Here is a 27,056-nt window from a genome sequence, read left to right on the forward strand (position 1 = left end):
TTCACTCACTCAAAAGACATATAAAAATTCTTAATGAACCCAATTAAACAACAGTGTCTACAGATGCACATTTGAGTAATTACACTAGTAAAATACAAAGAGGTGGTTACTATAAACATCAGGATAGTGGATACTTTCAAGGACAGAGAAGGGTTATGACTGGAATTAGGCACAAAGAGAAGCTCCCAGGGTGGCTGGCAGCATTCTGTTTCTTGACCTGGGTGTCAGTTACAAAAATATTCACCTTATCTCACCAAGCTTTTATTTTCCTTTCTGTATATATGTTTTATTTGATAATAAAACTACCTTTATAAAGCCATGTGAAGTTGGCTTATTCTGTATTTATTTCCAGAAAAAAAGAAAAAGAGCCGGTGCCTGGATGTTACAGAGGCATCTTTGAGTTCTACATAAGTAAGTAAGAGACACTGATTAAAGGAAAGAGGCTGCTTCGTGTGCAAATGACTTTCCTGTTATTGAATTTATGAAAATAGGAGTGGAAGTGAATCTTCTTGTGGAAGGCTTTCCTGTGCAGGATAGAAGGCTGAATTCATGGTGCCCGAGGTTCATTTCAACTCTAAAATTCTCTGGCCTTTTAATTCCCAACACTATCCCAACCTGAAGTGGTCAAAAAGAGTCAAGTGCATTCTGTAATCAAGTCATTTCGAAAACCAAGTCTTTACACTGTATTTGAAAGTAATTTTGTGTACATAAGTATGATTGTGCACCTAAAAAATCATGTCAAAAAATATTTAAGCATTCCAGTTTAGTTGTAGACCACATGGTGAATCACCACCACGAAAAACAAAGGAAATAAGGATAAATAGAGTAACAGTGATTTGGGGGTAGGTGAATATAGCTTTTCATTTTTAGAATTAAATGTGAACGAAGGCTTTCTGCCTTTCATTGGAAAGCCTTCCACAGAAGGATTCACTTCCAAGTGTCTTCACAAATATTAACCTTCACAATATTCCTTCACATAACACATAGAGAACCTAGTAGACAGACTGGTTAAATAAATTGCCCAAGAATACATTGCTTCCGAGTGGTGAAGCTGGAATTTGATCCCAAGCACTCTGAGTCAAGAACTTGTGTTCTTAAGCAATCTGCTTAACTTAGTCTGACATCTACTGCATAGAAACTGGACACTCAAATTAAATCTCCATTTTATATTGAGAAAAACTACACCTCTATTTCATACTACTTAATAATAACAGTTCTTTCATCATGATTATAATATATAATGTTCTAATTAAAATGCTTATAAAAATGATATACTGTAGGTAATTTATCTTTACCTTATCTTACTATAACTGTAACAAATAGGTTATTATTCCTTGACCCAAAGACACTATAAATGCAAAGTATACACTTAGGTCTGAAGTTCACGGTTACAGATTATATACATTAAAAAATTCATAAATTAACTCAGTAATTAGACATTCCATCTGTTTAATAATATGCTACCGCATCCAGACAAAGTAAGACTGATATTATTGTACCCCTTATCTGTATTCTTTTAGAGTTGAAATTAGGTGATAGTTTTACCTATAGAGTTCCAAAGCAACCAAGAGGATAAACTCATGTAATTAGTAAATTCCATGGGGAAAAACAACTCCTTCATTGTTTAATAAACTTCTTGTTTCAATTAACTGCCTTGTTAATTTTGCTGAAGGGACAGGTAAATAGGAGCTAATGCAGATTGCTACCATGTGTATGTGGGGACCAAAGCCTTCTGGAATTAGTTCAACTTTTAACTCTGCAACAAATCAATAAGACTGCTGAGATGGTGTAATAACATTCATAAAGGTGTTCAAAGAAATCTATAGCATCTCTACACGTAAATAAAGGTTAATAAAAAGGATATTTTTCCTGGCACCAAAAGCACATTGCACAAAAAAAGGGCAGGATAGTAAAGAACATCAAAATTAATACAATAACAACAGTGTAATGTTGAAAAGCAGGAAAAAGTGGAGGAGGATGCTGGTTGTGATGATTATTATTATGATTATAAAGGTTGAGATATAGACATTTGGAAGTGAATATGGAAAGCGATTGTCATCAAATGGTAGAGCTTACCCCAGGAGAATGTCATTTAACTTTTACCTTAAGCTCAACAGCTTTGTAAGAAAAATATTTGTGTGATTCAGTGGTCAAAATTTATTTTTAGAAGCATTCTGGGGAATTCTCTGGTGGCCCAGTGGTTAGGATCCACATTTTAACTGTTGGGGTCCCAGGCTCTATCCTTGGTTAAGGAACTAAGATCCTGGGAGCCACGTGGCATGGCAAAAATTAAAAATAAAATAAAACTATACTTGATATGATTAAATATGTAGAGATTTGGGGAAACAAACACAGCAAGTATGATAAGAGGTGTTCCAAAATGGGAAAAAGCATGCAAATAAGTGACCTTTGGATATTCATGACAAACTTCAGAGGTTTTTAGTTCTACCTAAGGCTGACACTATGTTTTCTTATCATGGTATAGCTTCCTAGTTTTTCAAAAGGAGCAATGGGAACCAGCAATGGAAGTTCCAGAACAGACTTCATCTTTCTGGGCTTTTCTGATCGGCCCCAATTGGAACACATCATCTCTGTGATTGTCTGCATCTTCTATATTATAACCCTGGTAGGAAACACAACTATCATTCTTGTATCTTACCTAGACACCCAGCTCCATACGCCCATGTATTTCTTCTTATCCAATTTGTCTTTTGTGGACCTCTGTTACACAACTAGCATTATCCCCCAGATGCTGGTAAATCTATGGGGTCCAAAAAAGTCTATTACATATGGAGGCTGTGTGCTCCAATTCTTCTTTGCCCTTGACTTGGGAGCCACAGAATGCCTTCTCTTGGCTGTAATGGCTTATGACCGCTATGCTGCTGTCTGTCAACCTCTTCACTACACAGTAATAATGCACCCGGAGCTTTGCCAGAAGATGGTGCTGATTGCCTGGTTAGGTGGTCTTGGCAGTGCCTTAATTCTTTGCCCTTTGACTTTGAAGTTGCCAAGATGTGGGCACCGGGAGGTGGATAACTTTATCTGTGAGATGCCAGCATTGATCAGGATGGCTTGTGTCTATTCAAAAGTAATTGAAGCTGTTGTCTTTGCTCTTGGGGTGGTATTTCTTCTGGTACCTCTGTCACTAATTCTCATCTCATATGGAGTCATCACCCAAGCTGTCATGAGAATCAAGTCAGCAGCAAGGTGGCGAAAGATCCTTCATACATGTGGTTCCCACCTCACAGTAGTATCTCTGTTTTATGGAACAATCATTTATATGTACATGAAGCCACATACTAGTGCCTCGCAAGATGAGGGGAAGTTCCTTACTCTCTTTTACACCATTGTCACACCCAGCCTTAACCCTCTGATATACACTTTAAGAAACAAAGATGTAAAAACTGCAATAAAGAGAATATTATGCATTTAAAAAATCGTCAGCAAAGTCATGAATTAAATGGAAAAAATCAGAGTGTAGAGAGTTAAAGAAATAATATTGACCTTTCCCAACAGAAGATTAATCAATACTTTTATTCAAAGAGCACTTCTTGGGTGTTTACCATGTACCAAGAATTGTACTAGGTACTGACTCTGTAAATAAATAGGAAGTAGGGATAAATGATAAGGAGACAGATAAATAAATATATATAAATAAAATATAATTTATACATTTAAAAGCTTCAAGACTAATCAGGGACTATAGATAAATAAATAATTATGCAATGTGGTAAGTATAGCAATGTACAAAAGATTGAGGAAGTATTATTCATAAGCACCTATGATAAATAAGATTGTACTGATTTTTTTTTCTTCCCAGACATATCACTTATGTTAGAAATAACACTCTTTCATTCACCTGATTTTGCCAGAGGAGACTTTGTGGTGAAGACTAAGAGCTCACCAACACCCATTCCACCTTCTGCCTCAAGTTTTAAAAGACCAGAGGGCTACTACGCTGGGGTGTCCCTGGTGGCTCTGTGGTAAAGAATCCACTTGCCAATCCAGGAGACACAAGTTGGATCCCTGGGTTGGGAAGATCCCGTGGAGAAGGAAATGGCAACCCACTCCAATATTCTTGCCTTGGAAATCCCATGGACTGAAAGTCTGGTGGGCTACAGTCCATGGGGTCACAAACAGTCAGATACAACTTAGCGAATAAACAACAACTACAAGTTGACCATTTATACTGAAGTCAATAAAAAAGGCTATTCCTTATTTAGCACTATCTGCTTGCACTTTCGCTTTATAATGTTCTTTCTTTTCTTGAATTATAGTGGTCACTTCAGTTCAGTCACTCAGTCATGTCCGACCCTTTGTGACCCCATGGACTGCTGCTCATCAAGCTTCCCTGTCCATCACCAACTCGCAGTAGTAGATGGTAATTTGGGGGAAAGGTTTTGATGCTCTTACCTGACAAAACAAAAATTTAGTAATCATATGTTTAATCTCATTTTTACTTTATTTTCCTGGTAAATATATGCAAAGTCTGGTGGTCTCTATGCTGGAGAATAAATTAAACATCTCTACAAGTTGATCATTGCAGAGACTGAAATCATCTCTGTAAATGAAAGAGTCTTCACATCTATAGTGCCACTGCTATGTCATTTCAAGTGCAAACGAATCCACCCTCTGCCTGAAGTATCAAATATTTGGGGAAAACTGACATTAGGCTATTTCTCACCTGTGCTTTCAGTTCTGTTAAACAAAAGCAAACCTTTGTTAGGAAAAACAATTCCTTTGTGAGAAAGAATATTAGCTATTTGACATTTGTCAGAAACAGCAGATACTTCTTGAAGAAGACACTAATTATTACCACTAGTCTGCAAAAATATAGATTTTTTTCTTTGGAGTTGAGGTTTCAAGAGAATTTATAATTTTTTTAAGATACAGTAGTATCATCAAAGGAAGTAACATCAAAGAATAACATAACTTTAACGTATGTTTATCTCATATTTTAAGTGCACATACACAGTAGCCACATGAAAATGATGGGTTTTAAATTCTTGTGCGCCAACCAAAATATCAAAGAAAAGTTTCCATCCTTGCTGTCCTGCTGGTAAGAAATATTTCATGAACTTAAATATGGCCCATTGCTCTTATTTATCATCATTATTTTGCAATTTACTCATCAGCCCCCAATTGCAATATTAACAGAACGTTGTCTCCATTTTGCGCTGCCTTTCCCCTAGAATGATCTCCAAACCTGAAATTCCAAAAATGAGTTTATATCAGTTTGCATACCCGACCAGGAAAGGGCTGGATCTAAGTTCACTACTGCCATTTCGGCTTACTGCCACAAGGTGGTGCTATGAAAAATGGTCCTTCAAGATATAAGCACTGACATTCTAATAAGAGCTAAGAAGGTCACAGCGGTTCTTATAAGAAAACTGACTCTCCCCTTTGCTTTTTCATAACAATTCTGTACCACTGACCAGGCCTTCAGTCTCCCTTAGTGTCAGATTTTTGTTTCCAGATTTTCCAGTTTGAAATTCACCCATCTTCATCAGAAGACCTGCACCCCATTAACTCTGGCAGAATTTGCTTGGGCATGAGATTCTTGAGGCCCGCATCACTTTGCTCTCTTCTTCATTTGGGATCCCGATCTTCATAGGGTTGGGCAATTTTTCCTTCATCAACCAATCCTCCAACCTACAACTAGCTCTCCAGACAGACAGACACACACACACACACACACACAAACACTTTTATAATTAATCACACTCTTTCCCGAGAAGATGGCAAACTCTACCCACGTCCTCTCGATATCCCCAGAATCTCTAATTCACAAATTTGTTGCAAGAATGTGGTGCAACAAGCATTAGGATAAATACTGCAACATCACACAGTGAGAACCAAAGAACAAGATTTATTGGAGAAACACAGGAAACCAAGAGTCAGGAACAAGAGGCAAAGTACTTCCACTCTCTCATAATCTCAGGGAGAGGTGAATCAGTGCCAGGGTCAAGCTGCTGTACTCCTGACACAACTGCTCTACCTTCTCAAAAGGTAAACTTGAACTCTACTTATTAGTGAGACATCAAGACTACTTGGTTGCCAGGCAGTCTGGGTTTAGATGCCAACTGTTTGAGGAAGGCCAGCTGCCTGGCACCTGAAGACCATGGATACCTGGAAAGTTGGAGCCTATCCTGTTAGGGAGTGTAAGGCACTGGTCCAATGGAAAACTGAGTTTGAGTGCACCGCTTCCCTCCAGGAAGAGGGGGAAATCCCAGTTCCAGCTAGCTCCTTTCCTAGGCAACCTAGAGAGAGATCTCAGGATCACTTTTGAGTAGTTCTATTCATTGCCACACAGAAGATTAAGAAAAATATTTCATACAGTGTTAGTATAGTCTGTAATTAGTATAGTCTGTAATTAAAGTTCTCAATAAATATTAACTATTGTAAAGAGCTCTATTTGAATATTATTCCTTTTATATAAACCATTAAGAATCTCATATGAGAAGAGTATCAGAAGCAATTGATGGGGATGGACTTACTCTTTTCTGAATCCATTAGCAAAAAGAAAAAAATATGTAGGAGTACCTCAAACCTCACCCTTAACTCTCTGTGGGTAAACTGGACTTAAAGTATACACTAAACCAGATGGACTTAATATTTACAAAACATTCCATCCAAGAACAGCAGAACACATATTCTTCTCAAACGCCCATGAATATGCTCAAGGATAGATCATAAGAACTAATATTGTTAAAATACCCATACTACCACCCAAGGTAATCTACAGATTCAATACAATCCCTATCAAAATTCCAAGGGCATTTTTCACAGAAATAGAAGAAACAATCCAACATTTGTGTGGAACCATAATGAACTTAAATAGCCAAACCAATCTTGAAAGAACAAACTAGGAGGCACAACACTTCCTGATTTTAAACTATACTACAAAGCCATAGTAATTAAAACTGTATGGTATTGGAATTAAAAACAGACACATTGATCAATGGAACAAGAACAGAAAGCCTAGAAATAAACTCATACATGTACAGATAATTCATTTACAATAAAGGAGCCAAAACCATGCAATGACCAAAGGACAGTCTCCTCAATAAATGATGCTGGGACAACTGGATAGCCACACGCAAACAAATGAAACTAGACCTCTCACAATACTCAATTCAAAGTATTACACCTCTCACAATCATTAACTCAAAGACGGATTGAAGACTGAAATTTCAGACCTGACCATAAAACTCCTAGAAGAAAACATCGGGTGAAATGAATGGTTTTTTGGATATGACACCAAAAGCACAGCAAAAAAAAAAAATGCAAAGACAACCTATGAAATAGGAGAAAATCTGTAAAATATATATCTACTAAGAAGTTAATAGATAAAATATATAAGGAACTCATACACTCAATTGCAAAAAAAAAACCATTATCCAATTTTAAAATAGACTGAGTACCTGAATAGATATTTTTCCAAAGAATATATAGAAGTGGCCAAAGGTACATGAAAAGATGCCCAACATCACTAGTCATTAGGAGAATGCAAATTAAAACCACAATGAAATATCACCTCATACCTGTCAGAATGGCTATTATTAAAAAGCCACCACAAATAACATGTGATGGTAAGGATATAGAAAAAAAGGAACCCTGTACACTACTAGTAGCAATGTAAACTGGTATAAACCATTATTTTTAAAAGTATAAGAGTTCCTCAAACATTAAAAATAGAAGTACCATATGACCCAGCAATCCCACTTCTGGGTATATATCCAAAGGAATGGAAACAGAACTCAAAATGATATCTGCACTCCCATTTTCATTGCAGTGTTATTCACAATAGCCACAATATGGAAACAACCTAAGTGCCAATCGACAGATGAATAGATAAAGAAGATATGGTATATATGATGTAGAATATATAATGGAATATTACTCAGCCATGGGAAAGAATGACATCCTACTATTTGTGAGAATATGGATGGACCTTCAGTGAAATGTGCCAGAGAAAAATACTTCATGATATCACTTATATGTGGAATTAAAAAGAAAAATGAGTTTAAAAAAATGGTCGACAGGGGCTAGGGAATGGAGAAATAGACTTATAAAAGGTTATAAGGGGAATTCTTTGCCAGTCCAGTGGTTAGGTTTGACGCTTTCACTGTCATAGACCTGAGTTCAATCCCTGGTTTTGGAAATAAGATCCCACAAGCCATATGGTGTGACCAAACAGAGGGGAGGGAAATGGTTACAAACTTCAACTATAAGAAAAATAAGGTCTGAAGATCTAAAAACCTGGCGACTGTAGTCGATAACATTGTATTTTATAGTTGAAACTTATTAAGAGAGTAGAACTTAAATGTTCTCATTCCCCCTAAAAGAAGAATAAATATGTGAGGTGATGGTGTATTAATTAACTAGATGGGTGGGGAAGACGGTGATATCCTTTCATAATGCATACACATATCAAACCACAATGCACACTTTAAATATCCTACAATTTTATACTTCAATAAAGGTGAAATTTTAAAAAGAAAGGCAAAGCAGGGTAAGGGTAACAATCATGAAAAGTGCTATTTAAAAAAGATGGTCAGGAAGTTCTGAGTATGTGATATGTGAGCAGAGACCTAAATGAAGTAAGGGAGTCGGTCTCGCAAAAAAATATAGAAAAGAGAATTCCCAGGAATTGCAAAAGATATGTCTCATGTGTTTGCCAAACAGCAAGAAAGTCCGTGTAAAGCAAGTGATAGAACTGTAGGAGATTCTTTCTACAGGGACAGTTGCTGCTGCTGCTGCTAAGTCACTTCAGTCGTGTCCGATTCTGCGACCCCATAGACAGCAGCCCACCAGGCTCCGCCGTCCCTGGGATTCTCCAGGCAAGAACACTGGAGTGGGTTGCCATTTCCTTCTCCAATGCATGAAAGAGAAAAGTGAAAGTGAAGTCGCTCAGTAAGTGTCCGACTCTTCGTGACCCCATGGACTGCAGCCTACCAGGCTCCTCCGTCCATGGGATTTTCCAGGCGAGAGTACTGCAGTGGGTTGCCATTGCCTTCTCCACATACTATAAAGCTTCTTCTGAAAGGGATCATTCAGAAGGTAGGATGATTCTATAACAGTTGTTCCCAACCTTTTTTGGCCCCAGGGATAGGTTTCATAAAAGACACGATTTTTCCATGGACTGGGGGATGGGAAGGAGGGTGGCCCAGGGTCGGGGGGGTGGGGGGGGGATTGCAATGATGCAAGTGCATTACATTTATTCTGAACTTTATTTCTATTATTATTACATCAGCTCCACCTCAGATCATCAGGCATTAGATCTTGGAGGTTGGGGACCCGTTTCTTATAAAACAAATTGCCTCAACTCTCTTTAAACAATGCTTTGAAAGAAAATGTTAGTGATTTGTTCTGATTCCACATATCAAAAAAACTACCACATAAGCAATAAATGCAAGTCACATAAGTATTTTAAGTTTTCTTGCAGTCATTTTTAAAAAGGTTAAAATGAATAGCTGAGATTTTAATCGTTTAATTAATTGATATATCTAAAATATTATTTCAACATGTGATCAATATAAAAACTGAGATATCTTACTTTTTCTGTACAAAATAAAAACTCGTGTGCATTTTAACTCACAGCACATCTCAATCACAGTAACAGCATTCAGCTCAGTAGTTACATGTGACTGCTGCTGCTGCTGCTAAGTCACTTCAGTCATGTCCAACTCTGTGCGACCCCATAGATGGCAGCCTACCAGGCTCCCCCATCCCTGGGATTCTCCAGGCAAGAACACTAGAGTGGGTTGCCATTCCCTTCTCCAGTGCTTTTTCACTTTCACTACATGTGACTAGAGTCTACTCTATTAGACAGCGTTGCATTAGACAGTATTGTTGTTGTTGTTCAGTCACTAAGTCGTGTCCGACTCTGTGACCCCATGGACTGTAGCCTACCGGGCTCCTCTGTCCATGGGATTTCCCAGGGATGAATACTGGAGGGGTTTGCCATTTCCACATAGTCTAAATTAGACTAAAGAAACACAACTACTGCAATGTGTGTACCTTAACTGAATTCTGATCGATGGTGCCGGAAAAAACAGCTATAAGACGTTGGAGGATAATGGGGAAATTTGAATGTGGGCTGGATGTTAGATGTATTATTGAATCAGTAATTTTCTTGAGTATGATAATGGTATTGTGACTATGGGAAAGAATGCCACTATTGTCAGGAAAGCATTCTGGAGTATTTACAGATAAGTATCATGATATCTTCAACACATTTCCAAATGGTTCAGAGAGAGGCAAAGTAAATATGACAAAAATGTTTTATAAAAGTGGGGAGTGATGGGAAACCACTGGAAAATTTTGACAGCACCTGACTTGCATGTTCAAATAATCTGATTGACTGCTCTGTAGTATGTCTAGCATCTATCCTGTAGGGAGACCAGTGTGACATGACCTAAATGGAGACAGTGAGAAATGTATTCCGGATATATTTTTAAAATAGCATTAACATGATTTGCATGTCTTCTTGAGAAAGAAAAAGGAAGACGACTTTCAAGAGAGTGGTATAAACATAGGTATTTATTTTTCCCATTCCACCATCTGCCTTGAAATGACCCCATGAATACAGAAATACCATGGGTGTGGTTTATGTAAACATACTGCTGACATAGAGATGATAGCAGAGCATCATTTAGTTTAACAGGATTAGAGTGAGGGTCAGGAGAAGATACAGACAATTAAGGCCCCCTTGTCTGAAGAATAGAACATGACACTCAGCCACAACTTAGAACAGGGAAACCAAAAGGAGTCAGCAAAAGCAAAAAGAAAGGAACAGTTATAGACACAGAAAGGCAACCCTGAAAAAGCATATGATGGAAACCAAGAATTCATTCCATTCAAAAATTGTCTTATTGTGCCCCCACCACCACCGCATTTACCACATTAGGTGGCTTTTTTAATCAGAAAGGCTGCTTTCCAAGGCAGCTAACACAAAATTTCCCACTGAGCATTTCTTGATCAACACCTGATGTCTTGCTAATTTGCATAACAATTAATGTTCAAGTGGATTATCAGTGAAAAGTAGTTATCAAACATACGTGGCCTAACATATATAGAAACACTCCTCATTCTGGCGTGAGAGGCATAAGAATCAAAAAGGTATGGAACCAGAATTTTAGTGACAATGCCCAAGATTTGTTTCCTAAATGGACTTACATCTTGCCTTTTTTTTTTTTTTTTGACCTGAAAGTAACCAAAATTCTGCCTCTGCTGTCACGTCTTCAATAAACCTTTTATGCAAGGTAGTAGTGGAGCATCTGAAATGGCAGTGAACTGGGACTTCATGAGCCTATAGAATGTATGGCACAGTTGTCTTATTCTAGCAGGTAGAATATATGCCTACCTGCTAATGTCTGCTTAATAAACCTCCATATGAGTGGTACGATTTGGTGTCACTTTCATTACAACCTGGACAATGGTTGTAGGGAAAATGCTAACCCTATAGTCATCTCAAGTTTTTCAGGGACTGATTATCTACCAAAATAACCTGAAAGCTGAAGGTGACCAAATTGGCTTTTCTAAGGTCAGAACCCTTGTACAGCCCACTTCTCTCATTACACACTATTAATTCTTTTCTTAATTTATTATACCTTGCTTTCTACATCTATAAAAATGAGAACCTGAACTAAAGTGTTTAAGAACAAATATCCACAAGACTTTCTTGTCTGTTAACAGCTGAGAGATGTATGCATACACCCTCCAAAACAAGAAGAAACAAAACAATCATTATTTTAAAATAACAATTCACTCCTTTTAAATATAACAAATTGATTGCCAAGTGCAACTGTGAAGAAAGAAGGGAAGTTGGTAACTCAGGAAACAGTTCTTATTCCCTGAGGCCTGGGAAAAGTTCACCCTTGACCCTGGGAGTTATTATAGCTGAAGAGAATCCCATAGAACCAGAGCCATTCCTGGAGCTGGAAGAGGAGACGGAGGGCGCCCCTGCTAGCAGCTTGTACTTGGCACCCAACTCCTGCCAGGGCCGCTGCCTGGAGGCCTTCGACAAGCACCACCCATGCCACTGTAATGCCCACTGCCCAGAGTTTGGAAACTGCTGCGAGGATTTTGAGAGCCTGTGTGGCCATGAGGGCTGCTCCCACAGCAGCGATGCCATAAACAAGGAAGAACTGCAGAGTGTCTCTGAGAAGATCTACAGGGCAGACACCAACAAAGCCCGGAAGGAAGACATCGTTCTCAACAGCCAAAACTGCATCTTGCCCTCAGAGACCAGAGACCAAGTAGACCACTGCCCAGAGCCGCTCTTCACATATGTCAATAAGAAGCTCTTCTCTAAGCCGACCTACACCGCCTTCATCAACCTCCTCAACAACTACCAGCGGGCCACGGGCCGCGGGGAGCACTTCACAGCCCAGGAGCTGGCTGAGCAGGACACCTTCCTCAGAGAGATCATGAAGACAGATGTCATGAAGGAACTCTATGGCTTCCTCCACCAGCAGAACCGCTTCAGCTCGGAACAGGAGTTCGTCAGTGACCTAAGAAACATGTGGTTTGGGCTGTATTCCAGAAGCAAAGAAGAGAGGGACTGAAGTGGCTTTGAGCACGTCTTCTCAGGTGAAGTCAAAAAAGGCAAGGTCACTGGCTTCCATAACTGGATCCGTTTCTACATGCAAAAGAAGGAGGGCCTGGTGGACTATTACAGTCACATCTATGATGGGCCTTGGGATTCTTACCCCGACGTGCTGGCCATGCAGTTCAACTGGGATGGGTACTACAAGGAAGTGGGCTCAGCTTTCATTGGCAGCAGCCCTGAGTTTGAGATGGCGCTCTACTCTCTGTGCTTCATTGCCAGGCCAGGCAAAGTGTGCCAATTGAGCCTGGGTGGACATCCCTTGGCCATCCAGACCTATACTTGGAACAAGTCAACCTATGGAAATGGCAAGAAGTACATCGCAACAGCCTATGTGGTGTCCTCCATCCATTAGAGTTTCAAGCCAGAAAGGCATATGAGGGCAGTGAGAGGTCTTGTAGGACTGAGATGCTATTTTCTCCACACTGGAGGGTATGGGATTAGAGGAGACTGGAAGGAATTCCCTAATCCAGAAACATTCCTATGGGAAAGAAGGAAACTATACAAGTTAGAAAAACAGTCAAATCTTTGTCCTCCAGCACTTTGGAAATAGAAGGTTGGGACCCTCCATAGCTCTTTGCCCTGAAGGGGGATGGAACCATGAAGAAGGCTCTCCAGGCCTCAGATTTCCTTTCAATGCAAAGTGAAAGGGTTTGCTCCACTTCCTCTTCTGGGGGTTGGTAAGAAGGCAAACCTGATGCTATTTTTACTGCGAAGATGTTTTCAATTGTTCTTAGGAAGAACGGTTGATAGAAATCCCAGATTACCATAATGGCTGTGTACAGTGCTGCAAACTGTAATCACCCCTGTACTGGGCCTTCAAAGAAATCAGGCCGTGGAGATCAAGGGCAGGTGTTCGGTCTTTCCGAGGGTTGTAACCCAAGGGCTGATGCAGTGAGTAGGCTGGAGAGGGAGAAGATTCCTCAGGCCTGATTTTTTTTTTTTTTTTTTTTTTGCAGCTAGGTAACTGCATCAAGAAACTTCCTATTTGTATATATTAAGTGCAGTTACAGAATCGAATTTTGATCCCAAAGAGTTTTGAGAAGAGTTTCCCTCATAGGAAGATTCTACACCAGAGGAAGAAAGGAACCTATAGTTTGGTATCGCTAACATAATTATAAGTCTCATTCAGCAGCCAAAATTCGCATAAGCTCCAAAATGGAAGACAGGGAGACTGGGGCTCCCTATTTCAACCTCAATCATGCATTTCTCCTACCCGCAATGGGGACCAAATGCTGTCCCACAGAGTGAGGCTTTAGAGTCTTGTGTCTCCAATTAAAGTCATTTAAGAAAACTTGAAAATAAATAAATAAATAAAACAAATTCATATGAAAATGATTATAAGCCCCTATAGTATCAGCAAAGAGAGAATATACAAAATAAATATTTAAAATCTACAGCTCTCCTATCAAGTTAGCAATTAAATAAAATACATCAATAAAGATAAAATTAAGATATGTAGAATATTTTTATGAAAAAGTTCTATTCATCTTTACCAAAGTAGGAGAACTTTAAAAAACTGAGACATGCTGTATTCTTCAAAAAGAAAATTTTAAATATGAACTTTTTAAAAAACTTAAATACAGATATTTCAGACAACTTCCTATATTTTGTCTGGCTTATAATAAATTGATTTCAAGATTTATTTGGAAAAATGACAGCTTAGTAGATCAAGACATTTTCTATTTAAAAAAAGGTAATAGATAAGGAAATGCTATGCCAGGCATTGAAATGTTATCAAGTAATAATTATTCAAACTATTGGTTTGCAGATGATTGAAACAAAATGAACAGTCCCAAAACAAACAGGTGGGCATTTCTAATTCTGGCAATAGGGTGATAGATCATTTTCTCTAATCAAATGATGGAACACAGTTCATTACTCAGCTTGTTAACTGAACACAAAGTGGTCAAGTAAGACATTTCCTGTAATTTGTGAGCTTTTTGTTGGTAAACACTATTCCCACAATATTGAGTCATCTATAGGAACAATAAAATTGTATAATCTGTTGTTCCCCCTTTGGGGCTTCCCTGGTGGCTCAGACAGTAAAGCATCTGCCTGCAATGCAGGAGACCTGAGTTCAATTCCTGGGTCAAGAAGATCCCCTGAAGAAGGAAATGGCAACCTGCTCCAGTATTCTTGCCTGGAAAATTCCATGGACAGAGGAGCCTGGTAGGCTACAGTCTATGGGATCACAAAGAATTGTACACGACTAAGCAACTTCACTCACTCACTCACTTTCTGGTTTCTTCATTACCCCTCTCTTCAGATGTCAAAAAGTGAAAATAGTGGACATATCCAATGCCAGCTCAGGTAGTAACTTCGTTCTGCTGAGCTTTTCTGATCAACCCCAACTAGACCCCATTATCTCTGTGACCATTTTGCTCTTCCATATCATGACTCTGCTAAACAACACAGCAATTATCCTGCTAACTTTTCTGGACAGCCAATTTTGTACACCCATGTACTTCTTCCTCAGTAACCTCACATTTTTAGATATCTTTACACAGCTAGTATTGTTCCCCAGACGTTGATAAATCTGTGGGGGCCAAACAAATTAATTACTTATGCAGGTTGTATCCTAGAGTTCTTCTTTGCCTTTGACTTTGGTGCAACAGAAAACCTTTTATTGGTTGTCATGGCCTATGATCGTTATGCAACAGTCTGCCAACCCCTGCACTACCAGGTATCATGCACCCTCAGTTCTGTAAGAAGATGGCAGCAGCATCATGGTTGACTGGCATGTGTGGTCCCCTGACTATGAGCACTTTTGCCTTTTCACTGCTGCTTTGTGATCACACACAATAACTTCTTTTGTGAGATGCCTGTCTTTCTTAAGATAGCCTGTGCGTACACCAAAGTAATGGATGTTACCATTTACACACTTGGAGTAATTTACCTTGTTTTGCCACTATTTTTCATTCTTGTCTCAGATGGAATCATCACTCATGCTGTGACTAAGATCAAGTCAGGCAGAGGGTGGAAGAAGGTGATTAACACTTGTGATGCTCAACACCTGTGGTGCTCGTCTCACTGTGGTCAGCCTCTTTTATGGCAGTGTCATCTACATGTACTTGCAACCAAAGAAAGGTTCCATGCACAAAGCTGATAAATTTCTTACCCTCTTTTAGACCATTAGCACCCCAAGTCTTAACCCACTAATATACACTCAGGAATACAGATGTCAAGGGGCTTTAAAATGGCTTTTTACAAGAACCCAACATAGGAGCACCCCACATGTAAAGCAAATGTAACAAGTATGAAAGGGGAAAATAACAGTAACACAATAATAGTGGGAGACTTTACTACCCCAACTCACACCTATGAATAGATCAACCAAACAGAAAATTAGCAAGGAAACACAAACTTTAAATGATAAAACCGACCAGTTAGACCTAATGGATATCTATAGGACATTTCACCTCAAAGCAATAAATTTCACCTTTTTCTCAAGTGCACACAGAACATTCTCCAAGATAGATCACATCCTGGGCCATAAATCTAGCCTTGGGAAATTTAAAAAAAAACTGAAATCATGTCAAGCATCTTTTCTGATCACAATGCGGTAAGATTAGATGTCAACTACAGGAAAAAAAAAACTATTTAAAATACAAACATATGGAGGCTAAACAACATGCTTCTGAATAACCAACAGATCTCAGAAGAAATCAAAAAGGAAATCAAATATGCATAGGAACAAATGAAAATGAAAACATTACAACCTGAAACCTATGAGATTCAGTAAAAGCAGTGCTAAGAGGAAGGTTCATAGCAATACAAGCTTACCTCAAGAAACAAGAGAAACATCAAATAAATAACCTAACTTTAATAAAGCAACTAGAAAAAGAAGAAATGAAGAACCCCAAAGTTAGTAGAAGGAAAGAAATCACAAAAATCAGACCAGAAATAAGTGGAAAAAGTGAAAATCAACAAAACCAAAAGCTGGTTCTTCAAGAAGATAAATAAAATACACAAACCATTAGCCAGACTCATTAAGAAAAAAAGGGAGAAGAATCAAATCAACAAATTTAGAAATGAAAATGGAGAAATCACAACAGACAACACAAAAACACAAAGGATCATAAGAGACTACTATCAGCAACTATATGACAATAAAATGGACAACTTGGAAGAAATGGGCAAATTCTTAGAAAACTGAACCAGGAAGAAATAGAAAATCTTAACAGAACACATCACAAGCATGGAAATCAAAACTGTTATCAAAAATCTTCCAACAAACAAAAGTCCAGGACCAGATGGCTTCACAGGTGAATTCTACCAAAAATTTAGAGAAGAGCTAACACCTATCCTACTCAAAATCTTCCAGAAAGTTGCAGAGGAAGGTAAACTCCCAAACTCATTCTATGAGGCCATCATCACCCTAATACTAAAAGCAGACAAACACGCCACAAAAAAAAGAAAACTGCAGGCCAATATTACTGATGAACACAGATGCAAAAATCCTTAACAAATTTCTAGCAAACAGAATCCAACAACATATTTAAAAGATCATACATCATGACCAAGCAGGCTTTATCCTAGGGATGCAAGGATTCTTCAATATTCACAAATCGATCAATGTGATACACCATATTAACAAATTGAAAGATAAAAACCATGATTATCTCAATAGATGCAGAAAAAGTCTTTGACAAAATTCAACACCCATCTGGAAAAGGCAATGGCAACTCACTCCAGTGCTCTTGCCTGGAGAATCCAATGGACAGAGGAGCCTGGTAGGCTGCAGTCCATGGCACTGCTAAGAGTCGGACATGACTGAACACATTCACTTTAACTTTTCACTTTCATGCATTGGAGAAGGAAATGACAACCCACTCCAGTGTTCTTGCCTGGAGAATCCCAGGGATGGGGAAGCCTAGTGGGCTGCCATCTATGGGATCGTACAGAGCTGGATATGACTGAAGCAACTTAGCAGCAGCAGCAGCAGAAGCAGCAAAAGCAACACCCATTTATGATTAGAAAAAAAAAAAAAAAAAAAAAACCTCTCCAGAAAGCAGGCATAGAAGGAACATAGCTTAACATAATAAAAGGCATCTATGACAAACCCACAGCGAACAATATCCTCAATGCTGAAAAATTGACAGCATTTCCTTTAAAGTCAGGAACAAGAAAAGTGTGCCTTCTCTTGCAACTACTATGCAACATAGTTTTGGAAGTTTTAGCCACAGCAATCAGAGAAGAAAAAGAAATAAAAGGAATCCAGATGGGAAAAGAAGTAAAACTATCACTGTTTGCAGATGACCTGATCCTCTACACAGAAAACTCTAAGGACACCACCAGAAAACTACTAGAGCTAGTCAATGAATAAAGTAAACTTGAAGAATATAAAATTAACACACACAATCCCTTGCATTCCTATACACTAACAGTGAGAAAATAGAAAGAGAAATTAAGGAAACAATCCCATTCACCATTGCAATGAAAAGAATAAAATAATTAGGAATAAATTTACCTAAAGAAACAAAAGACCTATATATAGAAAACTATAAAACACTGATGAAAGAAATCAAAGATGACACAAACAGATGGAGAAATATACCATGTTCATGGGTCAGAAGAATCAATATAGTGAAAATGAGTATACTACCCAAAGTAATCTATAGATTCAATGTAATTCCTATCAAGCTACCAATGGTATTTCTCACAGAAGTAAAACAAATAATTTCACAATTTATATGTAAATGCAAAAAACCTCGAATAGCCAAAGCAATCTTGAGAAAGAAGAATGGATGGAGGAATCAACCTCCCTGATTTCAGACTATACTACAAAGCTACGGTCATCAAGACAGTATGGTACTGGCAAAAAGAAAGATATATAGATCAATGGAATAAATAGAAAGTCTAGAGATGAATCCACACACCTATGGAAACCTTATCTTTGACAAAGGAGGCAAAAATATACAATGGAGAAAAGACAATCTCTTTAACACGTGGTGCTGGGAAAACTGGTCAACCAGCTGTAAAAGAGAAACTAGAACACTTTTAACACCATACACAAAAATAAACTCTAAATGGATTAAACATTTAAATGTAAGACCAGAAACTATAATACTCCTAGAGGAAAACATAGGCAGAACACTCTCTGACATAAATCACTGCAAGATTCTCTCTGATCCACCTCCCAGAGTAATGGAAATAAGAGCAAAAATAAACAAATGGGACCAAACAAATAAACTTAAAAGCTTCTGCACAATGAAGGAAAGTATAAGCAAGATGAAAAGACAGCCTTCAGAATGAAAGAAAATAATAGCAAATGAAACAACAGACAAAGAATTAATCCCAAAAATATACAAGCTGCTCATGCAGCTCAATACCAGAAAAATAAATGACCCAATCAAAAATGGCCCAAAGAACTAAACAGATATTCCTCCAAAGAAGACATACAGATGGCTAACAAACATGAAAACATGCTCAACATCACTCATTATCAGAGAAATGCAAATCAAAACCACAATGAGGTACCATCTCATGCCAGTCAGATGGCTGCTATCAAAAAGCCTACAAACAATAAACGCTGGAGAGGGTGCGGAGAAAAGGGAACCCTCTTACACTGTTGGTGAGAATGGAAACTAGTACAGCCACTATGGAGAACACTGTGGAGATTCCTTAAAAAACTGGAAATAGAACTGCTGTATGACCCAGCAATCCCACTGCTGGGCAGACACACTGAGGAAAACAGAATTGAAAGAAACATGTGTACCCCAATGTTCATCACAGCACTGTTTACAATAGCTAGGACATGGAAGCAACCTAGATGTCCATGGGCAGACAAATGGATAAGAAAGCCACGGTACATATACACAATGGAACATTACTGAGCTAATTAAAAAGAACACATTTGAGTCAGTTCTAATGAGGTGGATGAAACTGCAGCCTATTATACAGAGTGAAGTAAGTCAAAAAGAAACATACCAATACAGTATATTAATGCACGTATATGGAATTTAGAAAGATTGTAACAACCACCCTATATGTGAGACAGCAAAAGAGACACAGATATAAGAACAGATTTCGGACTCTGTGGGAGAGGGCAAGGGTGGGATAATTTGAGAAAACAGCATTGAAACATGTATATTACCATATGTGAAATAGATGACCAGTCCAAGTTCAATGCATGAAACAGGGCACTCAAAGCCAGTGCACTGGGACAACCCTGAGGGATGGAATGGGGAGGGAGGAGGGAGTGGGGTTAGGGAGAGGGGGGACACATGTACACCCATGGCTAATTCATGTCAATGTATGGCAAAAACAACCACAATATTGTAAAGTAATTAGCCTCCAATTATAATAAATAAAATAATTTTAAAAATAAAAGATGATATATTATGGAATGATTTATAGGATTGTATAAGCCACATGGTATGCCACCTCCCAGAGCAATGAATTATATTTGCCAAAAGGCTAGTGCTCAGCCAAGATTGAAAACAAGTGCTCTACAAAATCAGAAAATCTAGAATAGGATGTTCAGAAATTTGAGTCAGTCCATCACTTCATGTACTCTAGTTTTTGCTAGGGTTAACATTTTGTAGTGTAGTGACAAAATTGAAGATGAAAAGAAAGAAGCAGATATAGTAACTTTGATGGAAGCAAAGATGTTGGAAGTAAAAAAGACATTTTAAGTATGGTCCTTGAAATGGCCACTGAAAGTTTGCAGTGGAAAAATTCACTAGCAAATAATTCTATATCCAAACAAATTGTCTTTTATATGTGAAAGAAACATAAGTTTTTCTGATATGAAACAGCTCAGATAGTAGACAATTGATGTAATATTAATTTTTCAGAATTAATGCAGCCAAGAAAAAGATCAATGAAAATGTCAAATAACCCAGAACCCACAGATTGTTAGTGAAGTGAAGTCGCTCAGTTGTGTCCGACTCTTTGCGACCCCATGGACTGTAGCCTATCAGGCTCCTCCCTCCGTGGGATTTTCCAGGCAAGAGTGCTGGAGTGGATTGCCATTTCCTTCTCCAGGGGATCTTCCCGACCCAGGAATCTAACCCGGGTCTCCCGCATTGCAGGCAGACGCTTTACCATCTGAGCCACCAGGGAAGCCCCATGTATGAAATATATTATTGATTGATACTCAGAACCCACTTTAGCTGCCCTCTGTTTTTTGTACTGTAAGGGCTAGAAAGTAAGTACAATTACACATATTCATGTAAGAATCTAAAGGAAGAGGCAGGTAGAGACCATTTTCTGCTGTGTTCTTTTCTAGAAAGTGAAGATGTAAAGATGCCAGTATTTCATCTATAGATTAATAGTTGTCAAGATGCAGATTGGATGGAAGTATCAGCCAGATTCTCTGTTGCAGTGTGCTTAATTAATTTAGTAAAGACAAGTTACCAAAAAAAGCTTGAAATAACACTATGTTTTAAAATGAAATAATGAGTATTTTCCTCCTGAATTCAGGAACAAGATAAACACAAATTCAATTTAAAACTGTAGGAGAGACTGTAACAAGAATTAATAAGTAAAGTTGAATGCTGGCTAGAGGCGAGATGAAAATTAAAAACTGAAGAGTATTTCTATATGAGCAATAAACAATTGAAAACTGAAAGTGTAAAATAATACCAGTTACAATAGCATTTTAAATAGAATAAATTTAAATGAATGATGTACAAGACTTCTACTTTGAAAACTACTAAACATCACTAAGAGAACTCAAAGAAGGCCTAAATAAATATGGAGCTAGATAGACCATGTTCATTGATTGGAAGACATAATATTGTTATAATGTCAATTTTCCCCAAACTGATCTCCAGATTCAAAACATCTCCAACTAAGTAGGCAGAATAATGGCTCCCCCAGAGAGGTCCTCATTCTATCCCTTTGAACTTGTGAATATATTATGTGATGCAGTAAGAAAGAGTTAAAGTTTCAGGTGGAATTAAGGCTGCTAACCAGAAACCTTAAAGTAGGGAGAGTGTTCTGAATTATATGGATGGACCCAATACAACCAGAAGCATCCTTAAATGAGGAAAAAGGATGCAGAAGAGTCAATGTCAGAGTGATCGATCTGAGAAAGGCTAGACTGGCCATTCCTGGCTTGAAGAGGGGAGGAATCCATATGCCAGTGACCACGGCAGCCCCTAGAAGCTGGAAAGTGGAAGAAAATGAATTCTTCCTAGAGCCTCCAGAAAATAATGCAACCCTACCAACACCTTGTGATTTTCTCAGAGATATCCATTTTGGACTTCCAATCTCCAAAAATGTAAGATAATAAATTCATGTTATTTAAAGCCACTAAGTTTTTGGTAGTTTGGAACAGCAGCAATAGGAAACCAATAAATCAACCAATTTTGTTTAAGAAATTCACCAGCTGATTGTAAAACTGACATGCAAATGCAAAAACCTACACTATCCCCAAATCTTCTTAGAAGAACAAAACTGGAGGAATGACATCATCTGATTCCTAGATTTACTATAAAACTGCACCAATCAGGACAGTGCAGTATTGGCCTAAGCATAGACAAATAGGTCAATAGAGAGCTCAGAAATTGATGTATAGGGTCAACTGACTTTTTGCAAAGGTGTCAAAATTTAATAAGAAAAAGAGAATCTTTCAATGAATGGTGTTGAAATTACTGGATATTCTATGGAAAATACTGAAGTTCAACTTCTACCTCACACCATACAGAAAACTTTAACTTGAAATGAATCCCTGACTAAAAATAAAAGCTAAAATTATAAAAGTTCTAGAATAAAATATAGAGAAATATCTTCATAAGCTTAGAGTAGGTAAAGACTAATCATAAAAGAAAAATTCATGTGTTGAACTTTTTAAAATTAAAGCTTTATCTCTTCCAAAGACACCACTAAGGAATTAGAAAAGTAAGCCATAGTCTAAGGTTCCTGCATATTCAGGATGATCTGTGCAATCACCAACAGACAACACTGCCTTTGTGAAACTCTGGGAGTCCACTGAGAAGTACCAGCACATCCCTGGAGCAGAGACAAATACAAGATGGACACACTGATGAGGTTAAGAACAGTTTTACTTTACTACCTACCACCTCTCCTCCAAGGTGTCATAGCTCAGTGCCAAAGGAGACTTCCTTAGCCTGTGATTTCTCCACTGGGAGAATGTGAGAGTACCTAAGTGAGCAACCGGCTTCCCTAGCTGTACAACAAAGACACTGACAAGCAAACCGACTTCTTTCTCACCGTTTTCAGTATGCCAAGATGCACTGCAAGACTCGTGGGGAGTGGTGACTGTGAGGAAGGAAGAGCCTGAAAAAGCAGCAGCTAGGACTCTTGGAGGGCAACAAAAGGATGCAGTTCCTACTAAATGCATTGCCGGCTCCATCAGCAAAAAAAGATAGAGGACAAAAATAAACAAAAGTGTGAAAAAGACATTATAACTGCTACCACACAAAATACAAAGGATCAAAAAAGACTACACCAATAAATTGGACTACTTAAAAGAAATGGTTAATTCCTAAAACTAAAACCTATTAAGACTGAATTAGAAGGAAATGGTATCACAGACTCCATGGACATGAGTTTGAGTAGGCTCTGGGAGTTGCTGATAGACAGGAAAGCCTGGCATGCTGCAGGCCATGGGGTCACAAAGATACGACTGAGCAACTGAACTGAACTGATCTGACTGGTAAAAAATCTAAACAGACCAATTACTAGAAAAGAGATTAAATCATATATGACAAGCCCACAGCAAACACCATACTCAATAGTACAAGGTTGTAAGTTTTTCCTCTAATATCAAGAACAAGACAATAACGACCACTCTTGCCACTTCTATTCAATATAGCTGGGAAATCCTAGAAAAGGAAAAGAAATGAAAAGCATCCAAATCAGAAAGTGAGAAGTAAAACTGTCTCTGCAGATGACATGGTCTTTGATATAGAAAATCCTAAAGACCTAATTAAAAAAACTCCAAGAACAGATAGACAAATTCTGCAAATTTGCACATGCAAAAAAATATATGCTATTTAGACATTCCACACATATGTATGGGAGTGTGTTAATGTATAAATTATATCCTAATGTAAGTATCTGATGAACACAGAACTCAAGACCATGATTCCCCTGGGAGTCAGGCAGGAAGACAGACTGGACAGTGTGAAGCCACATAGCCAGTTCTAAGCTATTAGTAAACTTTCAGCTCTTGAACAGAAGGGCAAGCTGACACGTGTTCATGGTATTATTTTTAATTCATTGAAAATGAAACAATGATTCTATGGCTCATGAACCTAGAATTTTAATTATTCCATGATTTTTTAATCAAATATTTTATTTCCTATGGACACAATATCTAGATAATTGCCTGTATTTCTCCAACTTGATATCTTACCTCTTGAATAAACCAAATTTCAATTAAATGTGTTATTTTAATAAATATGGTTTATATTATATTTATAATATTCAAGAGTAACTTCAGTACAATATATAAATTTACCTCTGAAATCAATTTCCATGAAAGAAATCTAAATAGAAAATGGATAGACCCCAAAGTCTTAAGGGAACTTTTCATAAAATTGTTGTTTAGATCAGATTCTGACCATAGTCAAAGATTTGTTAATCACCTCTGTGGGGCACCAGTCCCCAAGGTCTAAATCACATCCACATAGTAGCCTTTAAAATTGCACACAAATATTTCCCTGCTACATCATTACGATTCTTGTAGTATACGCAGACCAACATAGCACTCTCTTTGTTTAATTAGGCAAAAATCTATCTACAAATGAATTTAACAAAAGTATACACTAAAAGACTACAAATATACTATCAAAAATACATTTAACAAAACCTAATTCTTCAGCTCTTCAACCAGTCCTGCATCTAGCTTTTCTCAAACATCCACATTAGATGGAGACCTCTATTTAACCTCAGTTTAGCTCTTGTATTTAAACATGAATGTGATTGTAATCTTATTAACAGTATAAGAAACTGGTGGCTATTCCAATATTTCATAGGCTCAGTGACTCGCCAAACAATTTTTCTGAATTATCAATGAAATGAAGGATCATCATAGTGTGCACAGGAGTACATCTGGACTACTTAAGAGCATGACAACTGTGAATTCTACCCTCATAAAAGTATAATTACATTCTAATATTTTTTCCTTCTGGTAAGTATTCGCTGCTATCTCCAACAGAAGGCATGGAGTAGAAAACAGATCCTAGGTAGTACAGATGTTAGCTCTCAGTCTAACATGAAAGCAAATATGTGACAGATATGTGAGATAAAAATCAACCCTAATACACTAATTACCTCTCAGGAATGAAGATTATATTAAATTTCAATAAGAGCAATTAGTGAATATTTTAACTTAGTAAATGCTCTCTATGCTGAGCATCTTACTAAACAGTTTATGTGAAATATATCATTTAATTATCCTCACAAACCATTCTATAAAGCAGGTGCTCTGCTGTTGCTGCTGCTAAGTCACTTCAGTCGTGTTCGACTCTGTGTGACCCCATAGACGGCAGCCCTCCAGGCTCCCCCGTCCCTGGGAATCTCCAGGCAAGAATTTTGGAGTGGGTTGCCATTGCCTTCTCCAATAGCAGGTGCTCTAGAATAACTATTTTACAGATGAGGAAACTCAGGCTTAAAGACAATAATTAGCTGCTTCAGTTCACACAGTGAGAAAGTAGCTGAAGGGTGTTCTAATACCATCACTGATGGTCTGAATCTAGAGTTCAGGACTCTTAGGTACTTTTACACTGTATTTTTCTGCTTTGGCTTTGTATGGTTACAGCAATCTACCTCTTACTTTACAGTTATAAGAGATCCATTTAATATCTCTTTATTTTTTATAAAATTTTAGACAACTATACATTTTATGTACCTAGTTTTATCTCCATATCATTGTGTACACTCAAGTTATGTTTAAATATGTCTGATTCATTTGTCTTAGATTTCACTGAAGAAAGTAAAATGTAAAGTTATGCTACATTATTAGAAACTGAAGTTCATACTATGAAAAATGAAGTGAGTTTTAATTAAAATATAGCATGCCTCTTTTTAACATCTATTTCTTCAATTCAGGTTCTCTTTTTTATATCATATTGACTTTTAAATTTAAAATGATATTTAAATTTTGAGACTTCAATGCTTAAACCAAAATATTAAGAAGCATAAGATGAAGTCTTATATTTGGGTTCACAAGATTAAATTACATAAAGTATAATTCTTGCCTTGACAGCACTTTGAACAAGGGGCCTTATATAATCCAAAGCTTAAATTAAGACTGTAATGTTTTCCACCTGCTAAAACTGGCTACATTTTAGAAGGCATGTGTAAATCATAGACTATCACTATTCTCTTCAACAGTGTAGCACACCTGGTGCACTGTGTTTACTTCTAAACTCACTATTCTGAGGCATTTGATAAACCATGGTGCGTCCAATGGACTGCAACCAGAAGAGCATAGTAATTAAAGATAGTTCAGTGACCTATGCACTTGGTCTGGGAACATAAATGTAAGTGTATATTCAACAGTTGATTCTAATATTAAAAGAAACTTAAAAGACATATAAAAATTCTTAATGAACCCAATTAAACAATAGTGTCTACAGATGCACACTTAAGTAATTAAACTAGTAAAATACAAGGAGGTGGTTACTATAAACATCAAGATACTGGATACTTTCAAGGACAGAGAAGGGTTATGATTGGCATGAGGCACAAAGAGAAGTTCCCAGGGTGGCTGGCAGCATTCTGTTTCTTGACCTGGGTGTCAGTTACAAAAATATTCACCTTAGCTCACCAAGCTTTTATTTTCCTTTCTATATATGTGATTTATTTTATAATAAAACTACCTTTATAAAGCCATGTCAAATTGACTTATTCTGTATTTATTTCCAGAAAAAAGAAAAAGAGCTGGTGCCTGGATGTTAGAGGCATCTTTGAGTTCTACTTGAGTAAGTAAGAGACACTGATTAAAGGAAAGAGGCTGCTTCACGTGCAAATGACTTTCCTGTTACTGAATTTATGAAAATAGGAGTGGAAGTGAATCTTCCTGTGGAAGGCTTTCCTGTGCAGGATAGAAGGCTGGATTCATGGTGCCCAAGGTTCATTTCAACTCTAAAATTCTGTGGCCTTTTAATTCCCAACAATATCCCAACCTGAAGTGGTCAAAAAAAAGTCAAGTGCATTCTATAATCAAGTCATTTTGGAAACCAAGTCCTTTCCTCCTTCTGAAGCTTATTGGTTCAATCTGTACACTGTGTTTGAAAGTAATTTTGTATATATAAATATGCTTGGGCACCTAAAAAATCATGCCAAAAAAAGTATTTATGTTTTCCAGTTTAGTTATAGACCACATGGTGAATCATCACCATGAAAGACAAAGGAAATGAGGGATAGAGTAACAAGGATTTGGGGGTAGGTGAATATAGCTTTCATTTTTAAAATTAATCATGAACAAAGGATTTCTGGCTTTCATTGGAAATCTTTCCAC

General features: G+C 37.6%; 2 protein-coding genes and 1 long non-coding RNA gene across 3 annotated transcripts in view; 2 read left to right on the top strand and 1 right to left on the bottom strand.

Moving 5' to 3' along the window:
- Nucleotides 1-27,056, bottom strand: part of LOC138425664 (uncharacterized) — a 67,980-nt gene that overhangs the window by 22,219 nt on the left and 18,705 nt on the right. The gene's annotated exons all lie outside the window — the stretch shown is intronic.
- LOC138425206 (putative olfactory receptor 2W6) lies at nucleotides 2,510-3,433 on the top strand. Its single transcript, XM_069562789.1, has one exon. The coding sequence runs from the start codon at nucleotides 2,510-2,512 to the stop codon at nucleotides 3,431-3,433; it is 924 nt and encodes a 307-aa protein (XP_069418890.1).
- Nucleotides 10,043-12,992, top strand: LOC138425882 (uridylate-specific endoribonuclease-like). The gene is given in 2 exon segments (XM_069564278.1): nucleotides 10,043-10,129; nucleotides 11,805-12,992. Coding segments are annotated over 2 exon segments (1,251 nt in total). The 3' UTR covers nucleotides 12,969-12,992.

The sequence above is a fragment of the Ovis canadensis genome, chromosome 20 (genome assembly GCF_042477335.2).
Source record: "Ovis canadensis isolate MfBH-ARS-UI-01 breed Bighorn chromosome 20, ARS-UI_OviCan_v2, whole genome shotgun sequence".
NCBI lineage: Eukaryota > Metazoa > Chordata > Mammalia > Artiodactyla > Bovidae > Ovis > Ovis canadensis.

Coding starts and splice junctions, on each gene's coding strand:
- LOC138425206 (XM_069562789.1), top strand. CDS start 2,510: ATGGGAACCAGCAATGGAAGTTCCAGAACAGACTTCATCTTTCTGGGC.